Raw genomic sequence first — 21636 nt, 5'->3', positions numbered from 1 at the left:
AAAAGAAATTAAAACATCTATTCATTTAGATTTCAAGTTCAAAACCCTAATCAAAAGAAAATTGATTATTTCCTATAGCCTCCCTAGGGTTCGACCCCTTGTGCATTAAGGGACATATAAATTTTAGTGATTAAGTTCGAAAAACCCCTAAATAACGACATATATACACGCATTTTCGAGCTTATCAGATATTGTTGCATATTGCTACCTAAGCCCTCATGAGGGTGGTGAATATATAAATGAATAAAATGAATAAAAGTGTACTGTGTTAGACCTCATGCCATTAATGCCTTCTGGGAGGTAAACATTACTCCCCACCCTTGTCGTCCTTGCCCTATGTTTCCTTTGCTTCCAGTCTGTTGATATCATTTCTTGAAGTTTTTCTGGCATTGCTGGCGCTGCCACATCTCGGTCAATATTGCGACCTATTCACCATCGGTACCACTGCCACTTATTTATTGCCACTAATCCGAGTTCATTGTGTAGGCACATGTTTGGACTGTCCGTACTGCCATATATTGATCACTGATATTTCCTTTTGCAAGGCTTAACACTATTTCCTGTTGGCCTGTTTGCCTATTGACTGTCAATGTTGTATGTTCATTGCCCTACAGTTGCAGGCAACTTGCGCAGTAAATTATCATGATGTTTGAAATTTTTATTTCCCGAAAACCAAATAAATTTGATAAAATATGAAATGTCACGCAGATATAAAGTTAGAGTAAGGTCGCCTCGATCGGGACTAGACTTTAGAAGTATTTTTAATATATTACTTATAGTAAATAGGCAATAATAATAAGGATGTTAAGTAAAGGAATTGATAAATAGTCTCTAAGTGGTAAAATATTAAGTAGATGACAGATAAGGTCAGAAGAGAATATCAGATATGAATTATGTTTCTTATATGTGATTAGAATAAATATGATGTTTAGATGAATAAATGAGTTTGGAGTTAAATATGATATTAATAGAGACAATTAAGAAGTGGATAAGACAACTATGATATGTTATAAGTAGGAGTACTGGTAGAAATTAAGGATATTTATTTGAGGAATATAAATTCATATTCTGTATAGGACATGGGTATAGTAGTAAAAGTTCATAAGTCAGTATACAAATGAAAATATAGATACCTAGTTTTGGTGTGTGGTCTCCATCGATGTTTTCCTCATGTTGGTACAAATCTGAGGTTTCCTATTTCGTCCTTGAAAATCAGGGTGATGGAGGACCATCTCGAGGACGACGCCACGATGACGAAGAACCATCTCGAGGATGACGCGACGGGATGTCGTCAGCCACGCCGAGCAGCTCGCGCCGACGCTCGCCACCCGGGGTTTAAGTACCCCGCGTAAGAACTTTTATCTTTTTACTTATGCTCATTTTCATGTGTGTTTGTATTTTTGGATTCGTGGACTGGGCCAATGTTGTTGGGCCCCGTTCTCGTCATTTTTACTTTTTATGTTTGTATTTTGAATTTGTAAGGGAGGCCGAACCACGTCTCGCGACGGTTCGTCCTCTCCCACGTTCACTTGGCACCCATCCTCACTATATAAGGGGATGGCATGCCCAAGGAACACCTTGGAGTCATTGTTGAAAAGTTTATTCACAATTCGTCTCCCCTATCGTGAGAGTAGTGTAGGGGTTTGGCTAGCCCCACCCCACGTTGAGATCACTCCGTGGGTAGAGCCCACGTCTCCCCGTCGAGATCACTCCGAGGGAGATGTGTTAAAGCGCGCCGTCGAGATCACTCTGATGCGAGGAAAGAGTTTCAAGAAGCCGCCGCCATCAAGAATCGAAAGAGGCCTTCGTCGAGATTACTCCGGGGATCTTGGGAGATTCAAGAAGCGTCGCCGACACGCCATCAACCGGGGAAATCTGCTCCGTCGAGGGAGCACACCCCAGATCCGTCAAGAACTCCTCTTTCTTGGAGGGTTCTTGGTTGTTACAGTTCAAGAAAGCCATTTCTTGGTACCTTTTTCCACCATTTCTTGATCGCCCACCCCCCTTTCCCCATCGTTTCTTGATTCCCAACCGCCTCGTCTTGCCTTTCTTGATCGCCCACCCTCCTTTCCCCATCGTTTCTTGATTCCCAACCGCCTCGTCTTGCCTTTCTTGATCGCCCACCCTCCTTTCCCCATCGTTTCTTGATTCCCAACCGCCTCCTCTTGCCTTTCTTGATCGCCCCCCCTCCTTTCCCCCTCGTTTCTTGATTCCCAACCGCCTCGTCTTGCCTTTCTTGATCGCCCACCCCCCTTTCCCCATCGTTTCTTGATTCCCAACCGCCTCGTCTTGCCTTTCTTGATCGCCTACCCTCCTTTCTCCCATCGTTTCTTGATTCCCAACCGCCTCGTCTTGCCTTTCTTGATCGCCCACCCTCCTTTCCCCATCGTTTCTTGATCCCCAACCGCATCCTCTTGTCTTTCTTGATCGCCCACTTTCTTTCCCCTTGATTTCTTGATTTCTTGATTTCTTGATTTCTTGATTTCTTGATTTCTTGAATTCTTGATTTCATGATTTCTTGATTTCTTGATCTCACCATATCTCCTTGATTCCCCTTCGTTCTCCCCTTCGCCCTCATCTTTCTTGATTTCTTGATTCCCACCCTCTACGCCATAACCGATTACTTGGTTTTCTGCCCCACCCCCACGACTATTCCCACGATACTTGGTTCGCTGTCTTGCCCGCCCACACGACTACGCCGTGCGCCAGCCAAGCGCGCGCCTTGTGCGCCCTCTGCTCCGACTTTTGTTGCACGCCACCCGTGGACTCAGCTCTCTGCTGGTAGTTACGACCGCACCGTCCGCACCCGGTTTTGTCCTCGCCAACGACACTCGTCCGCACGACCCGACACTAAGCATCCGCTCGACGACTTGGACGCCTTGGACTAAGCGATACAAAGGTCAGTCTCGTCTCCCCTCTATAAACTCCAGTATTATTATCTTCGACAGTCTCGTTTTCCCTATCGCGTCCGCTACCGTGATATTCTCGAACATCATCGGATAGGACTAGCCACCTTGTCGAGCATAGGGATTCTTGTGGTAGACGGACTGTCATCCGACTTGGACGCCGAACGCTCTAGGGCTGTTAGATGCCCCTCACTTAGTAGACGTCTAGTAGGTCCAGCGGGTCATTGGGAGTTTGATCTTAGGTTCACTCGTCTCTCATTGATCGGTACGGCCGACGTCGCTATCCGTCAAGTCCTTATCTGCTCATTCGTATTTTCTCATCATTCGGCTTACATCCCATACATTCGCATCATAACCCTGTGACGTGAAACGCGCCGATCGATCCCGGCCGTCGTCGTATCACATCACAGGGAGCCATCAACACCCATCAAAGCTATCACGATGCCTCCTCAAGCTGCCAACTTTAAGAGACCTCCGCCGGTCGACTTTGTTCCGGTGACGAGAGACAACATAATTAGGGGCCTTCGTTCCCCCTTAACATCTTGGGAAGCACCTCTTGGTAATGACACTAACCCCAGTTCCTAAGGTAGTTACTTCTGCCACTATCCTTCTTCTTCACGACTTTTGCTTCCATGTATTTTCCACCGTTCATTGTAAGCTACGTGGGAAGTAACCACCGCTAGTAGTTACATTGCGATCTTTCTTCTGGCCTATAAATATGTATGGTTTTCATCTTAAATCACAAGTTGACAAGTTTGTTCTTTCACTTCTGCTCTTTCTCTCTCGATCAGAAATTTTTTCTCCATCAGCAACACCTTTTGAAAGTGCAAAAGCTTCAGCTTGTCTCCAACATTTGGTATCAGAGCGCCAGGTTCTGAGTGAAGATGTCACAACGTGGAGATGCTGCCTCTACCGCTGCTGAAGGCGAGAAGGGTCTCGTCCCTGTTGGAGCTACAAAGGGACCCGGAGAGGCTGGGTATCTTGGTATGTATCCAATCTTTTCAAAGATGAATTATGAATTGTGGGCAATGCGTATGCAGCTGCACTTGGAGGCTCATAATTTTGGGAAGCTATGGACGGGGAAAATGTGGTGAGGAAGAAGGACCGGCAAGCCTTGTCCGTGATGATTGGAGTTTTGAGCGAAGAGATTCAAACTCAGCTCGACATTACGAGAACAGCAAAGGAGGCGTGGGAGATTCCCAAGTCAATGAACATCGGCGCTGCTCAGCTCAAGAAATCCAGACATCAAGCTCTCAAGCATGAATTCGAGATGCTGGTCATGGGTGATGAAGAATCGGTGACAGATTTCTCTGGAAAACTATTAGGAATCGTCACTCAAATGAGGAATCTCGGAGAACAAGTTGACGAAGGAGTCATTGTGTCAAAGCTTCTACGTGCGGCTCCAGAGAAGTTGGATCCGATTACTTCTACTCCGGAGCAATTTGGCAATATTGACTCAATGTCACTCGAAGAAGCAGTGGGATCTCTGAAGATTTATAAAGAGAAACTTCAGGATCGCCAATAAAAGAAGGAAGAGCAAGGTCTTCTATCTCGTAGCATTGAAAAACCTAGAGGAGATGGGTTTTGTGGTAGAGGCCGAGGTTGTGGTCGTGGCTATGGCCATGGCCATGGAAGAGGCAGAAGCTCCGGAGGAAGGGGGGCTGGAGATGAGAAGCCTCGCGACAGAGCCAAGGTACAATGCTTTAATTGTGAAAAGTTAGGGCATTATGCCTCGGAATGCTAGAGAGAATCAAGAGAAGAGAAGACTAAATTTGCTGAAGCAGAGGAGCAACCACCAACGACACTCCTCATGATGATTACGCAAGAAGAAAGCCAGCTACTACTTCACGAAGAGACTAAAGAAAGAGAGGAACGGGTGTGGTACTTCGACACTGGAGTTACAAATCATATGACTGGGAAGCGCGAGCTATTTATTGATATTGTATCACATCGAGGAAAAGTTAGATTTGGAGACAACTCAAACATTGAAATTGAAGGCAAGGAGAGCATTCGTGTCAATGATCAAGGCGGGGGAAGACTGAAACTGAGGAATGTACTTTATGTGCCTAAGCTCAAGTCAAAGATTCTAAGTCTAGGTCAGCTAGATGATCTTGGATGCAGAATGGTATTGGAATCTAGCTCGCTTATCATATATGACAAAGATCGAAGACCCTTGGCAACAATGAAGAAGACGGTTGGAAGGCTATATCTCCTTAAACTGTCCATTGAGGAGAAGTGCTTTCTATCAAAAGAAAATCAAGAAGAAGGGTGGCTATGGAATAGAAGGTATGGACACTTGAATTTTCAATCTCTGGAAAAGCTCTCTTCTCATGGGTTGGTAAGGGGAATTCCATCTCTTGTTCCCCCTAACAATATATGTCAAGAATGTGTTGCCAGCAAGCAACATCGGAGTTCATATTCCCACTCTTCAACATTCAGAGCAAGCAGAGTGCTTGAGCTCATCCATGGAGATATATGTGGCCCTATCGCACCCACTACTTATGGAGGAAACAAGTATTTTCTCCTACTAGTGGATGATTACTCATGATTAAAGTGGGTTGCTGCATTGAAGCAAAGGAGCAAAGCATTCCAGGATTTTGTAAGGCTCAAGACAATGGCTGAAGCTGAAAAAGGAGTAAAATTGGGAACTTTTCGCACTGATCAATGGAGAGAGTTCAATTCGTCAGAATTTCCTCTTATTGTTCAAAGCATGGCATAAAGAGGTAGTTAACAGCTCCATACTCGCATCAGCAAAATGGAGTTGTTGAAAGAAGAAACAGGACAGTTATAAATATGGTGAGATGCATGCTGAAAGAGAAGAATTTACAACATGAATTATGGGGCGAAGCTGTCAACACCAGTGTCTACATTTTGAATCAATCACCTACAAGAAGATTGGAAGAAAGAACTCCATATGAAGCCTGGACTGGTCTCAAGCCAAATGTTTCTCATCTCAGAGTTTTTGGCTCTCTAATTCATGTGAAAGAACTTGGACAAAGACTTTCAAAGCTTCAAGACAGGCGCAAATCTATGATTTTCATAGGTTATGAAGTTGGTACAAAAGGATACAAATACTTGATCCGAAGACCAGCAAAATACAGGTTACTAGAGATGTGATTTTTGAAGAAAACAACCAATGGAATTGGAGCTCATCTCAACTTCAAGGTACTCTTTGCATTCAAAATTTTCCCCAACCTCCTTATGCAGAAGAAGAGGTTGACTAGACAAATTTGATTCAAGAATCACGTGAGCATGAAGATGAAGTCTCGAACCATGAAGACACTCAACAAGCACTCTCCAAAGAACAAACTCATGCAAGGTACAAAGATACAAGCCAAATTTATATGGACACTGAAGAATGTCACTTGATGTATGAAGAACCCACTTCATACTCAGAAGCAACAAAGCATGAAGTTTGGTAAAATGCCATGAAAGAGGAAATGGATGCTATTGAAAGAAATGATACATGGAGCCTTGTCTTACCGCCAAAAGGATGCAAGCCTATTGGTCTCAAATGGGTCTACAAGGTAAAAACAAATTCAGTAGGAGCAATAATTCGTCACAAGGCGAGAATGGTGGCCGAGGGTTATGTGCAGAAATGGGGAATCGACTATGAAGAGGTATTTGCTCCGGTAGCTAGAATGGAAACTATAAGAGTTTTATTTGCAATTGCAGCTCATGGAGGATGGGAAATTCATCATTTAGATGTGAAATCAGCTTTTCTAAATGGTGACATAGAAGAGGTTGTATATGTAAAGCAGCCTGAAGGTTTCATCAAGGGGGACAAAGAAAATTATGCCCTAAATTGAAGAAGGCCCTTTATCGGTTAAAGCAAGCCCCACGTGTCTGGTACACAAAGCTTGACAAATGTTTAACTGCCCTTCATTTCATTAGAAGATCCTTGGAACATGCTGTTTATTTCAAGGTATCACAGATTTTTTGACTAATCATTGGAGTTTATGTGGATGATATCATAGTCACAGGATCAAGTGTTAAGCATATTCAGAAATTCGAGACTCTAATGGAAAGCTACTTTGAAATGAGTGCCCTCAGAATGCTGACTTCTTACTTGGGTATTGAAGTTGATCAGCAGAAGAATCACATTAGAATAAGTTAGAAGAGTTGTGCTCTAAAGCTGCTGCAACAAAGTGGAATGAGTGATTGTAACTCAGTCTCTACACCACTTGAAGTATGTTTCGAATTCAACAAGGAAGATGCAACTCCGCCAGCTGATCCTATAGTTTTCAGAAGCATAATTGGGAGTCTTAAGGTACTTGACTCACACATGGCCTGATCTTATGTTTTCTGTTGGATATCTGATGTAACACGATCAGGTAACACGATCAGGTTCTCAGATAGAACGACTCGTGTTGCACCAAAGGAGGGCTAATGCAGTCATATCGTAGATCAGGGATGAGTAATGACGATGTCATGTAATGATGATGTGACAATTAAATCTATGAGAAGTATGAATTCGGTGTCGTCACGTACCAACACCCACTAGGCTACGGCAAGCAGGACTTAGTAATGCCACTAGGCTCCCGATGATCCGGTTGTCAGGTCAAAGGCCGACAGTGCGAGCTCGGCTACTGCCACTTTTGCACACACCCTCGACAGTCCCAACCAAGGTCGTCCCAGAGGAAATCCTAACCCTCGGAATGTGAGTCCTATCTATCACTATTCTAACCCCGGCAGTGGAGAAGACGTTTGGAGGTACTGAAAGAAATAATATAACACCGATGGGAAAAGTCAGAGAGCATACCAGGAATGATAGGCTCGGGGTATCGTCTTCGACCCATAAAAGGCGAGCGACATGGTGCGGCAGCAGTATCTCGATCAGCTGGGACAGGATGCAAGAGATGGCCGAAGCGCGGCCGTGGGCAGGTGCAAGGCGTCCAAAGGGAAACTAAGGGGCACCCGTAGGAGGGGACAGCGTCTCTGAGAGAACAGCGGCCGGAAGGTCAGGGGGGTTTGCGGACCGGGCGTCCAAGTGATGGCGTCCTCGATCAGCCTTGGCAGAGGCGGGCAGCTTGGGCGGCCACGATTGGCCGCGATCGGCCGGACAGCCGCAGTCGGTTTTGATGGCCCTAGTAGTTGCGGTCGCCGCTGGCGGTCGTGGGCGGTCATTGGCGACCGTAGGCGGTTGCGGGCGGTTGCAGGCGGTTGCAGGCGGTCGCGGGCGGTCGCTGGCAGCCGTGGGCGGCTGCTGGCGGCCGCTAGCGGCCGTGGGCGGTCGCTGGCGGCCAAGGGCGGTCGTTGGCGTTCGCTGGCGGTCGCTGGTGGCCGTGGACGGCGGCTGGCGACCGTGGGTGGTTGCTGGCGGTCGCTGTTGGCCGTGGGCGATCGCTAGCGGTCGCTGGCGACTACTGGCGGTTGCTGGCGGCCGTGGGCGGCCGTGGGCGGCCGTGGGCGGCCGTGGGCGGCCGTGGGCGGCCGTGGGCGGCCGTGGGCGGCTGCTGGCGGCCATGGGCGGCCTGGCGTCGCTGGCGGCTACGCGCTGCTGGCAGCGCGGCGGCGGCGTGGCGGCGCGCTGGCGGCCCTAGGCGGCTGCTGGTGACCCAGCGGGATTGCTGGCGGCCCTTGGCGGCTGATGGTGGCCCGGCGGGGTCGCTGGCGGCGCTGAGGGGCCTGAGGAGCCGGCAACGGAGCTCTGGCGAGGGTGGCATTTTCCGGCGACGGTGGCGGTTTCTGGCGATGATGGCGGCGGTTTTCGGCAAACTTTAGGGTTCCCTCTCTCTCTCCTAACTTCGGAGTGGCATTCTCATAAATAACTCGAAAACTAAAAACAACTTTAAAAAATCAGAAAAAAAAGGTAAAAATCACATTTTTGAGTCTTTTTTCTTCCTTCTCCTAATACAAGGGGTTCCCTTCTCTTTATAGGGAAGGTCCAGGCCAGTTAAGCAAGGTGAAAAGGCAAAACATAAAACAGGAATTAAACCAACAAAACAAACAACAAAAAAACAAGGCGCGATGGTCCCCCATCAATATCTTAGTAGGCATAGGGAGAAACCTACATCAGAACACATGGCAGCAGTTAAAAGGATCCTCAGATACGTCAAAGGGACTGTAAACCTGGGATTAATCTACAAAAAGAAGGAAGAAGTCTCTCTATGCGGATTTTGTGACAGCGATCATGCCGGAGATCTTGTCGAACGGAAGAGCAGGACTGGAGTATTGTTTTCCTCAGATCAAGCTTGATAACTTGGACTTCACAAAAACAAAAAATAGTGGCCTTATCTTCATGTAAAGCTGAATATGTAGCGGCCAGTGCTGCAGCTTGTCAGGGGATCTAGTTAGCAAGACTCGTTGAAGAACTGACAACAAAAACAGTTTTTTCCCGTAAAACTCCTGATAGACGACAAATCGGCCATCGCCTTGTCAAAGAATCCAGTATTCCACAATAAGTCAAGCACATTTATACAAAGTACCATTTCATACGATCGTGTCTTGAAGAAAAGAAAATTGAAGTAGATTACGTGGCTACCAATGATCAGCGTGCAGACATTCTCACTAAAGCTTTGGGAAGAATTCATTTTTACACGAAGATCTCAACATACATGAAGATGGAAAGAGAACTGGACTTAGAGGGGAGATTGATGACACTAACTCCAGTTCCTAAGGCAGTTACTTCTGCCACTATCCCTCTTCTCCATGACTTTTTCTTCCATGTATTTTCCACCGTCCATTGTAAGTTACATGGGAAGTAACCACTGCTAGCAGTTACATTTCTATCTTTCTTATGTCCTATAAATATGTATGCTTTTCGTCCAAAATCACAAGTTGAAAAGTTTGTTCTTTCACTTCTGCTCTTTCTCTCACGATCAGAAATTTTTTCTCCATCGGCAACAGCTTTTGAAGGTGTGAAAGCTTCAGCTTGTCTCCAACACTAGGACTGTTGATGTACACGGACCACCCTGGAATACTCTCAGGCTACAGGATGTGCTGGTGATCGCCCTGCCAGCCAAAGTCCGTTAACGAAATACGACATCAATGACCACGGACAGAGGTCGACAGAATCGCCCTTGGCTGTGTGACCTTCTTCCCCCAGCATTTGACAGATGTAATTAAATTTCACGCTTGGATTCCGATATAAATGATGCACTTGCCTTGTCCTCGTTCGCCATCTTGTCACCACTCATTCTTCTGATTCTTTTACCAAGGAACCCCACGATCCTTGTCATCGATTGTAGCAGCTAAAACTCCCAAAAATAAAAGAAAACAAGTTCAATAAAATGACGTAGGTTATAGTGCAGTCTTTTTTTAACAATATTGGATGGGTGAGACCATACTTGTCCATTAAAAATAGTCAGAAATGATACGGCCTTCAGGCTGGGTAGACTTGAAACCTAATCACCATTTTTCTTATTGTCTTACAAGTGGCCCCTTAGGCTGCGGTTAATGGTTCCACTTCACGGCTCGGCATGAAACACAACTGGAAGGAAAAATGGATAGAACATCATATTGGAAAAGTTAGAGCAGGTATTCCTCTATAAAAAGTTCACTGAAGAGTATAGATTTAGGACATATTACTTCCTTCTCCACGAACAGAGCTCTACTGGCCTTTGTGGGCCCGCTTGTAAGATATTGCAGAAAAAAAACATGTCCAAAGTATGGATATGATAACAATAGTGTACGAAAACACATAGTAGTCCATCGTCAAATAAGTATGACATATAACATGGGATAAGTACAAAAAATTTCAATACCTGAGATTTGTCAAATGAAATTTTATTTACAAATCAATATCTGATAGATTTTTTTGTTATTTACTGAACTCGTGGCACCTTATTCCCAAAACAAGTCGCACCAAACCAGTCGGGAAGTAAGAAAATCACAGTGCATTTCATATAACCCTAACCAAAACTCAAGCCTACTACTGCCTACACTCCATCATGACAAACATCCCCCTGCCTTACATTTAGGCAACTGACAACCGCAATCCTCATTGTAGGGTTAAGGTATGTTTATATTTTGTATCAAAAATTTTGGCATAAAGTTTCTAAAAATTACACAAAAGCTGATAGATGTTGTTAAATTCAAAAAATAAATTAGATATTGTAAAGTTTTATCAGGAGAAATCTAAGTATATGACGAGGTAGAAAAAGACATGAGAATGTAGATAGATGAGAAGATATAGTAACGATGATCGTTGTTATCCTCCTTACTATGATTAACAGCAGACTGGTTTATATTTATACATCATAAATTAGCATTAATAATTAGTTTTAGGATTTTATAAATCAATGTTTATAACTACCTATCTGTGAAACTGGTTGACTTCAAATAAGTCAAGGAGTTTAGTAAAAAATAACCATAATGTGCCAAACATAGAAGTTATCACCCATGAAGTAATAGTTAGTTTATTCAAATATTGATATCATAAATTCAAAAATTAATAATACCATAATCATTTGAAATATATATATATATCCATTAGTTTATCATGTTATCTCAGTTGCGATCAGGGAACTTTGCCTTGGAGTAGTATGAGAGCTTCCTGCGATCGCAGCATCTTGTTGGAACTGGAGGGTCACGGCAGGATGCACTTGAGTTGGTGAAAATGGAGTGACTTGGTGGAGCCAAGCGGCTCTTCGCACTCATTACATTCAGGGCACTCTAGAGGATATTCATAGACCTCTAGATCATCTTCAGCAGGTATCTCTACTGGATTTACGTGAATATCCATATGTAAGGGTGATGGATAGTCCTTGCGGCGATGTCCGACACCCTTGCACTTAAAGCATTGCATGGGTTCATGAATGCCATTTGGGGCTCTTGCTGTTGATACCATGAAGGATGCAGGTTGCGGTGCGGACATTATCAATCTCGGAGGAGGAGCACTTGTTCAAGTGGTTGTACTGACTCCTCTAGTCCACCCATATGTGGTTTGCATGGTGGGACTTGTGGAGGATGTAGTGGTTCTCACTCGGGGTGCGGTAGGAGAGTGAAATACTACATCCTCAAGGTTATAGTAATTGCTTTCTACCATGCTACCGGCGGAATCTACAGCAGTGGGAGCTTGTTCTAGAACTTTTACTAACAAGTCAAAGCGAAGTTCATGTACAAATAAGGAGATTTAAATTGGTGGGTTGTGCACAAATTTACACTTTGTTCGAAATTCCTCAAACTCTTATATATACTCACTAACCCTCCCCTTGTCTTGCTGATGATCCAGCCCTTTTAGCAAGAGCCTAGTCATGTAGATTTTTGGGATGTATTGATCCTTGAGCTTTCGAGACATTTTGTCCCACGTCATGGGTGAGTCTCCTCGGCTGTGTGCCAATTCTTCTTCATTTTTGCAAAAATTTTTGGCTTGACCTCCAAGACGAGCTTCGGTGTACAACACCCAGTGGTAGTCATCCATATCATACCATTGAAAGTAACTTTCTAGGTCAGAATCCTAATTGGTGTAATACTTAGGATTCCTGGATCCTTCGAATATAGGTACTTCAATGTGCACACTTTCCTTTATCATGGAATGGTGTGCCTCTCTTCATGGGCTCGTTCATCATTGATGTGCCGAAGTGGAAGGGGATGTGGAACGTCATGATGATCTAGATGACCCGATGCTCTGGGATAGGTGCAATCAGTCGGATTAGGTGTGTGTACTAAGACCTGTCCTTGGCCGATTGTGGTACTCATAGTACTGCTTGGGTGGCGTGTCCATGGTGGTTTAGGGATACATAGTTGGCTCTTTGTGCTGGTGGGGTTACTTGTCTCGTGGGATACGTATGAGAGGGTATCAAAGAATAATCAATATCGTACGACTGTGGTGCCATTGGAGGGGGTAGCGGTGCACCGTATGGGTTTGGTGCATGAGCATATTTTGGTCCGTAGTTGGAAATGTAACCAGCACTGGGTCCATATTGGACCAGGGCAGGAGGGGACCAGTTATATAGGGTAACTCACCCAGTACTGATGGATAATTCCGCACATACGGTGCGGAAGGTTGGATCGGAACTATCTGCCGGGCGGGGCATACTTCATAAGGGTATATCCTTGCGCAGCATAATGGGGATGTGTTAAAGCCTCCTCTATAGAGAAATTCATATCTCGTGGGCAGGAGCAATCATCATAGTATCGCTGCCTATGATACTGTTCGGGCGATGGCCATCGTTGGCAATTTTTATCATAGTGCTATGGGATTGACTACCACCATTGACGCATCGATGGTACGCGTGGCGATGCATTAATTGTCGAGGTACTGAATGCTCGGGGTTCATACAACATCGCTTGCCAAAGAGGTTGTGTGCTGCCCGTTCGTCGGCGGCCTAGGTGTAGGCCTTAATATTGCGGAGATCTGGTCTTTGGACGTAGTAGCTAGAATGGGTGCTGATGTACCACTAGCCGGAGTGGGGACCCTACTGACGGGTTTCCTAATGGCTTGCCAAGGTAATGCTACCTCAACGTGTTCATAAAATTCTTGCTGAAATTGCTCATCTAGCGGATGCTCGGGTGAAAGATCCTCTGCATGGGGATCATATAGATGATCCTCAACATGTCCATCTCATACTATGGACCGCAGTTGGGCTTGCGTATGAACCATTATATGGTAACTTTTACTTCTAAAGATTATGATTTTTCTATTTATTTAATGTGCTGATGATGGGGAATGTGTGAATGAATTTCAAGATACCACGTGCATTATGAAAACGAAAAACTCAAGTTGATAGGCTTCCAACAATGTTAATCAAATTAAGACGACCAGCTATGATACCAATGTGATGTAACACAAAATACCCCGATTGACGGCTCGTATTGCAACACACAAGATAAAAGTCAATAACCTTAAAATGTTATGGACGCAAAATAACTATTCGACAATGAATCAAGGCAATGACTGGACAAGGAGAAAAAACTTGCTAAGCTTCCAAACAGGAAGATTAGTACTATCATACTCTAAATGTCACATTAAAACAACTACATACCCAGACCAATGAAGCTTATCAGTTCAAAGTGCATCCACACTTATGTATCAGGTGACTAATCTTTTACCAAGAAAAATGATCTTAATCACTCCACAAAGTTGATATCCTCTAAGCAGATATGCTTAGGTGTCAGCGGAACATATAGTGGACGGTGGCATTGAAGAAAGTACTGATACTGACTAAGGGCAAACAAATAATACCTGGCATGGTGGAGCCAAATTGTAGTTTAACCGCATGGGCGTGCTTGGTGGCGGGAAGATGGCGTTCAATTAGGATGCCACGGCGTAGTTCCCATGGGTTCGAGAAATATTTAGGCATAGCGGTCAGCACGCATCACAAATCGCATGGTATGATTGCACAACACAAAATGTGCAGATCTCATGTCGTGGATACTGCGCTCGAGCCGTGGGTGCCCGGAGACATTGTTTAGGATGCAGCACGTGATGGGTATTGCTCAAGCTCGCCTGGAGGACCGCCGAATCCCGTTTCTAGAACGTCGGGGTTTTCCTCTTCTGGTAACTCTTTTCTGTTCCAGGTCGTTACGGAGCTTGTTACAGACTAATCTCGACCACCCACTTGAACGAGTTATTACGGCCAGGATTTGGCCACGTCAGACAGATGCCAACTAAGCCGTGGAGTTAGTTAACGCTTTTCTTTCTCTCTCCACGTGTAAAACTCCTTTAAAGGACAGTATGTGTTTGATGAAATGATACGGTGATTTTTTCACGAGTCTTCTTCTTCTTTCTTCCTCTACATTCTTTGCCTAAATTAGTAGGTTCTTGAGAAACTCTCAGCTTCCCACAGCCAACAGCACGCGTAGGCGTGCTTGGTTGTGATGCACTCTAGCGCAATATGATAGCACCGAGCGCTGGCACACAAACTTTGATGGGGCACAATCTGCTACCACACAATATTGCAGTTGTGTGATGTGTGGGTGAGCGTGAGTCAGCTGTTAAGAAAAGTGGGCGAGGGCAAAAAGAGGGGCGATGGATGGTGGCGGTAGCATGGGCAGCGGCAACACAACAAGGGTGGGGTATGTTGATGGGGGGCAATGGCAGCGGCTGTAGATGTGGTGACGTGAGGGGTAGCATCGTAGCATAGCTGGAAATGAATTTCAAGAAGAAGACCCAGAATGAGTAATTTCTTCAAAATCTTGAAAAGGAAGAACCATCAAGAAACCCAGAGTTCTTGAAGATTTCAAGAAATCGGGCAGAGGAGAGAACTGGTCCTCGATGAGGCGATCTATGAAGTGATTTCAACATCTGACTATGAAGGTGGCCATGAAGGATCCACATTCACCTCTTGTTACAGACATAACTGCTATCAACTCTCTACACGACACAAGAAAGAAACAGTCCATTTTTCAGATTGACAAACCTGCCTTGCTTGGGCATGTCGTCACATTATATGTGGAGTGGTTGCCAAGTAGCCAATGATAAGGGGAGAAACCATCAGGAGATGACCTCCCCTTGACAAATATTACACGGATGAAAGAAAATTAACAGAAGAGGCCCATACATAATGTCCCAATCTGATGGTTTATGGAAATTAAAATACAGCGAAATACCATATGGCATGTACGAATAAATTTAAGCTGAATATTTGGAGCCATGAGTGCAAACATAAGCAAGAGCTACTTGGTTCAAGTGCAAACTACTCTTTTGTCGGTGTCGTCCCTATGGTCCCCCAAAAGATTTGTCCCACTATTCAACGGCAGTATCGTACCCATCATTGATCTCATCGGGCTCGACAAGTTTGTGTGGACGAAGGTGGCCCATAGGGGCTTCAAATAAGTCAAGCTGATGCAGGACAACTAGAGGGATGGATGCTGACGATCAAAGCAGATGGAATGGATGACAATGGATACGGGGTGCAGGAATTGGTTGAGGATAGGAGGGATAAAACAGACCACAAACCTACACGATCGATTTTCAAAAACTTAAATCTGATAAAATAATGGTGGTGCAGCCCCTTTCCTCGTCGAGGGCAGGAGTACTGTCTTCAACCACCGCGACAATGCCGAAGCACCAAATCCCATAGCTTCGAATTCGCATTCACGGGAAAACTCACGAGAAGACCTAATCCACTAATTAGTTGAAATTCCAAGAAATCCAAAAACAAATCCGAAGGCGGTGGAAGAATTCTCGTGGAATACTAGACGGAGAACACACGACACCAAAGAGTTGAGGCTGCATGAAATTCTGGTCGTAACATGGCTCGACGATCTGGGCGTTGTATGGCCCCATGAATGAAATAACTGGGAGTTCCACGCGCTTAGCAGCCCTAGCGATGAACGTGGCGGACGAGCGGCGAATGCACACAGATGGGAGAAAAGGCTGCTAGGCGTGCGTGGGCGCCAGCGAGTGCTAACGTGCGCTGGCGTCAGCGGCGCTGGTGTGTGTGGGCACAAGCAGGCACTAGCGTGCCAAGGCTACGGGCAATTCTCAACGCGTCATTGGCGTGACGATTGACGTGCGCTTCGACAGGGTGTCACAGATCCAACTGTATGCACGACGACCTATGGTGGCGAGGGCGTTCGGGGCGTGGGCGGCCGGGTTGGTGGCCTGCGCAGTGTCGCTTGCGCGGGTGGTCGGTGGCGGCCTACGTGGGCGCGGGCAGCCGGCTTGGCTGCCTGCGCAGGCAGCGTTGGCGCCTGCACGGGCAGCCAGGTTGGTAGCCTGCGCGGGCGGCCGGGTTGGCGGCCTGCGCGGGCGGCCAGCTTGGATGCGTGCGTGGGCGGCTGGCTTGGGTGCCTGCGTGGGCGACGATGGTGCCTGCGCGAGCGGTCGAGTTGTCGGCCGGCTTGGCTGCCTGTGCGGGCGGCATGGGCGGTCGGGTTGGCGGCCTACACAGGTGGCCTAGGCGCATGCAGCTAGGTCGGCAGCCTGCGCGCGCGGCTTAGGCGCGGGCGGCCGGTGGTGGCCTGTGCGGGCGGCCGGCTTGGTTGCCTGCGCGGGCGGCGTTGGTGTCTGCGCAGGCGGCTAGAGCAGCAACTTGTGCAGGCGAGGAGGGCGAGAACAATGAGTAGTGGGGGCGGCGGCGACGATCAGAAGAAGGGAGGAGGAGGCTAGGTCAAGTCCTCCAAGAAGAGTAAAAGAATTCAATTCCTGAATTATGACTTGCCTAACTATTTCTTGGAACATTGGCCTATACATATAGGCCTTGGAGGAAAGAGAAAAATAAAGTTAATAAAATAAAAATAAAGACGGGCGACGTGGTTTCGTGTCACATCAAGGGGCAGATCTTGGTCGGTTGTTGGCGACGTGTCATGATGCATGATGGGGCATGCTTAGCTGGGGACGTGCTTGATGTTGGCGTGTTGACTTGGTCGGGTAACAGTAGCGGCGTGTCCTTAGCAGCAATGTCGACATCAGATGACGGTGATGGCGCGTCCGGTGTCGATGCGTTGACGTCGTCGCCACCACAACCAGCGCATGACAAAGGCTCTCGTGCTACAACTGCAAGACTTTAACGAAGTGTTTAAACTCACTTGGAATATTTCAGTAATAAGTTAAACAACACGATGAGGCGACACAAAAACTACGATCAAGAATTCTATGCCGTAGTACATTCTCTTTGCCATTGTTGACATTCTCTTCTGCCCAAAGAATTTGTCCTGTTTTGCAACCAAAGTGTGACACAACTATTGTCATGCGCTAGATTGCGAATCTACAGGTCAACATTTTTGTCATTCGGCTGGATAATGGAAAAGATAATGCCGTCGTAGATGCTTTCACCCGGAGGCCTGTTGTCCTCAACCTGACGAGGACTCAATATTTAGGGTTTAAAGAGCTCCCCCATGATTACAGTGATGTCCCAACTTTAGAAAGATTATGAGCGCCATTTGTGATGGCCTGAAGGACGAGTATTGAGACCATCACCTCTCGACTGGCTACCTCTTCTACAACAAATGGTTGTGCATACCTTGCACCTCGTTGCGAGACTTCCTTATATGGGAGATGCATGCTTTTTTGTGTGAGTGGACATTTTGGTGTCAATAAGACCAGCTCGAATGGGTCTCATTGAAGAAATATGTTAGAAAGATCATCTCTAGTTGCTTGGCATGCTCCTTGGCCAAGATGGCAAAACTGAATGTGGGGCTCTTTACGCCCCTACCTGTAGTGACCCATCCATGGGACGATGTTAGTATTTATTCTGTGCATGATGTATCAAATACTCCTTGGCCACATGACTCCGTTATGGTATTCATCGGCAGATTTTCCAAGATGGCTGATTTTTATACTCTGTTCATAGATGTCAGAGGACACGTGAGTAGCACACCTCTTCTTTGATGAGGTTGTCCACCTGCACGGAGTAACGCATTTGATTCTGCCATATCGTGGCCTACGCTTCACAGGGTAGTTTTGTGAAAAGCTTATGGGTCCTCTTATGAATGAAGCTTAAGTTCCCAACAGCTTACCATCCGTTGATGGACGAACATACAAGGGTAGTTAACTTGAGTTAAGAAATTCCGCTCTGCTTAGTCATAGGTGAAAATCTCAGCACCTGGGATTCTAACTTTCATCGCATAGAGTTCCGCTTCAACTCGTTCGCACACCGCTCGTGATTGTATATGGTCAGTTACCTAGTAAGCCTTTAGACCTCATTCTCGTTGAACCCCATTATAGGGTATCCGATGATGGCATTGCATTTGAGTAGCATATCAGGGAAATGCATCATGATATTCGTAATTGCATCTTCATGGAAAACAAGAAGTACAACGTGGTCACTAACGTGAGTCGTGGATCAGTTAGCTGCATTGTGGGTGGTCTAGACGTGATCACGGTGAGGCTAAGAGATATTCTCCTAGGGTCGAAATGAAGCTTTATGCTCGTAGTGTTGGAACTTTCCCGATAGCTTGTGTGGTCGGTGAGAATGTCTACATTGTGGGTGTCCTGCTAGCTTGGGGGATCTGTCCTACCTTTGACGTTAGTAATCTGATCTGATGCCATTCTACGCCACCCTTTGTTGAGCCTCACAGCCCCTCCAGCCTTCGCAGTAATGCAAGCGAGAGTCCTCATATATCCCCTCCCCTATTACCCCCTATAGGCATGAGCATGTCGAGTCCATTCTCGAGGAGGTAATTAATGGTGTAGGGTAGTGGATGGAGCGAAAGTTTCGTGTGCATTGGCAGAGTACACTATCGTCTGATCAGACCTAGATTTAGAGGCGGATCTTCTTTGACTACGGCCAGAGCTTGCCCAACCCTGGAAGACGTCTTTAGCTCTAACTCGTGGGAGCCCAGCTTGCCCCACTCTGGGAGGCTGATGGAAGCCTATCCCGTTGAACAGGCCTGATTCATCATTAGCCCTGTCGTAGAGCCCGAGCCAACGTGAAGAAGCAAAGCTTTCATTAGTAGGTCTGAAAACCACATCTGCGTTGTGTTGGTTTTCTTCATAGTATTATGGTTGTCTGTTTCATGTCATTCATTTTATTTTGTCACCCTACACTACGGGAAAGGCCATACATGCATGTGTACAACTTCTCCCCCTCGTGATTTTGTGTCTTTTTACACCTTGTTTTTGCTACATCTTTGAGGCGGGGAGAATCCATGCATGCCTTCTTCCCCCCGCAAAGGTCCCTTCAGAGCAAGAAGCCCACTAAGCCTTTTTTCCCGCCGGAAGGAGGCCCACTAAGCTTCTTAGTTTTCTCACTACCCCACCCTTTTTTGTTCACTTTTAAGTGAGAGGAGGACTTGACTGTTTTATGGACTTATTTCGTTGCACGAGAAGAGTGTGTTTTTTTTTATAACTTTGAAAGGCCGTCGTTGTAAGGAGAAAGGAACCCTCGAGGCATGAAGCACAATACAGCAATCTATGGTTCTATCTTCCACCTTCCCCCACCCCTTGCACATGTTGACGGGGGAATGGTGGGAAAGGGTTACTCCCCTTGATGCATTAGAGGCCATAGATCGAGGGATCTCCACAGGCCCGTCCCCGATTCACTACATTGTTTTTTCGTGAGCACCCCCCTACTGGTCGCCGATCTCTTCTTGACTTCCAAATGGCTTGGGACTGGTGACCATGTTACAGACTCCCTTCTGATCGGCCTTCGGTCGGGTGTGTCGTGCAAGTAGATCTCCGGCAATAGGGTGGTTGACTTATGAACCCCGAGACCCCCTGGCACGTGTTTTTCATTAAAAAAAAAAAGTAATATTTCTTGCCACGTCGACTACGATCCTTCATAGTATCACGGCCGCCCCGTCACCATTCTTGCCTGTGTAGGCAATGGAGGCTTGGAACTAGTCGAAGGCTAACATTCACTATACAAGGAAAATACAAGACATGAAGTACAAAGCTCTCCACAACTCACTTGAGACCTTCTCTCACTCCTTGCTCTTGCTCCTTATCACACACACACTGGCTTGTGCTGTCACTTAGCTCAAATGAGGGGCTTCTAGGGTGCTTATACAGGCACCAATGGATGCTTCTACAAAATCACTTAGATCTCCAGAAAGATCCTACTAGAGAGAAAGATATATATTTCGAGATAATTCCATGTGGCTTCTGGAAGGTCTGTACCTTTTTGATATTTCCAGATTTTTCTAGGAGTATCCAGCGTGAATGGTTGATACCTTCAGCCTGTAGATCGTGTGAGTTTAATTTGCCTTTTAATTCATCGTTGAGGAAAGACTCCCTTTGGGGATCACCGACTACATCCGCCAGCATCCGCCCGCCGTAACTTTGTCTTTTGTGTGCCCCAGCATTTTTGTCTCTACTTCTTTCTCATCTTGGAACGGCCGCGAGACCTTCCCCGGGAAGCAGGTTTTCATTTTCTCATCCACTTACAACTTTTGTCTTCCCCTCTGCTCAAGACATTCATGATAAGTGTGTTGAAACTATTGACTCTTGCATCTTCCACACCCGCAGCCTGTTCAACTCCCGGCCTCTTTGAATTATGCTGAACTACACTTAGTTCCTGGTTGATTGCCACCTGTCACTCCTAGTGCCCCCACCTCCCACCCCCCTGCCCCCCCCCCAGTAAGCTACAAATCTGCTGAATTCAAACAAGGCTTCGTTAACATAGTCCGAGGATCACGCCAGCCACGCTCGATTCCGTCAGGAAATTCAAGTCATACTCATTCTCCCCTCTTTGGGCAGTATCATCGTCTCTTTCAATGTCGTTTCGACTACTCCCTTGCTTAAGAGAGTTATCAAAATCGTATGATTATCAACTGTTCACAAGGTAGTGACTTTTTTAGATGGCGTGAGATCCATTTTCTTACAATGACGGCGCAGAGATTTTTTGGATGGTACACGTTCCTCATTCCACCGGCCTTCAAGTAGATTGCATGGGTCATTTGGAGCTTGTTCTAGCCACAACATTGCTACGTGTCGTCAACTAAGCTACATCACAGATCGATCAGTTACTATTGTATTTGTTGTAGATTTACCTCATTTGTACATGTCTCGTCCGTTGTTGCATAATTTTCATGGTCGTTCCTGTGTGGCGTAACGCTCGTTGGTTGACCTAGAGGCCGTGGTACATCAGAATGTGACCTTTGGAGAAAGGCGTAGTGCTCCATTGGTGTAACCCGCTTGTGGTGGTGCGACCAAGTGATCTGGTCGCCAAGAATATCCACAAGCTAGGAGAGCAAAATAGGTGTAGGTGTGGATTAAATCGCGTCAGGTACAGGAGGAGCTCCACTAGTGTGCTAGCAGATCAGATAAGAGCTCAACCAACAATTATGTACTCCACATGACAGCACCTTGGTAAAGGCCACAGTAGCAAAATCTGAATATTAAATGGGCAGTTCTCACTATTCCGCGAACGAACCCCAAGGTTGATGGTGTTGGTGCTGT

At 46.1% G+C, this 21636-nt stretch overlaps 1 protein-coding gene across 1 annotated transcript; it reads left to right on the top strand.

The window, feature by feature from the left end:
• Positions 1 to 3978: 3978 nt before the first annotated feature.
• LOC144710554 (uncharacterized) lies at positions 3979 to 4431 on the top strand. Its single transcript, XM_078584360.1, has one exon. It carries the CDS (start codon positions 3979 to 3981, stop codon positions 4429 to 4431), a length of 453 nt encoding a protein of 150 aa, XP_078440486.1.
• The last annotated feature ends 17205 nt before the right edge of the window (positions 4432 to 21636 follow it).

This window comes from Wolffia australiana, chromosome 12 (genome assembly GCF_029677425.1).
Source record: "Wolffia australiana isolate 7733 chromosome 12, ASM2967742v1".
NCBI classification, from domain to species: domain Eukaryota; kingdom Viridiplantae; phylum Streptophyta; class Magnoliopsida; order Alismatales; family Araceae; genus Wolffia; species Wolffia australiana.
The sequence above is the reverse complement of the archived record's forward strand: the minus strand, read 5'-3'. Positions and strand labels throughout refer to the sequence as shown.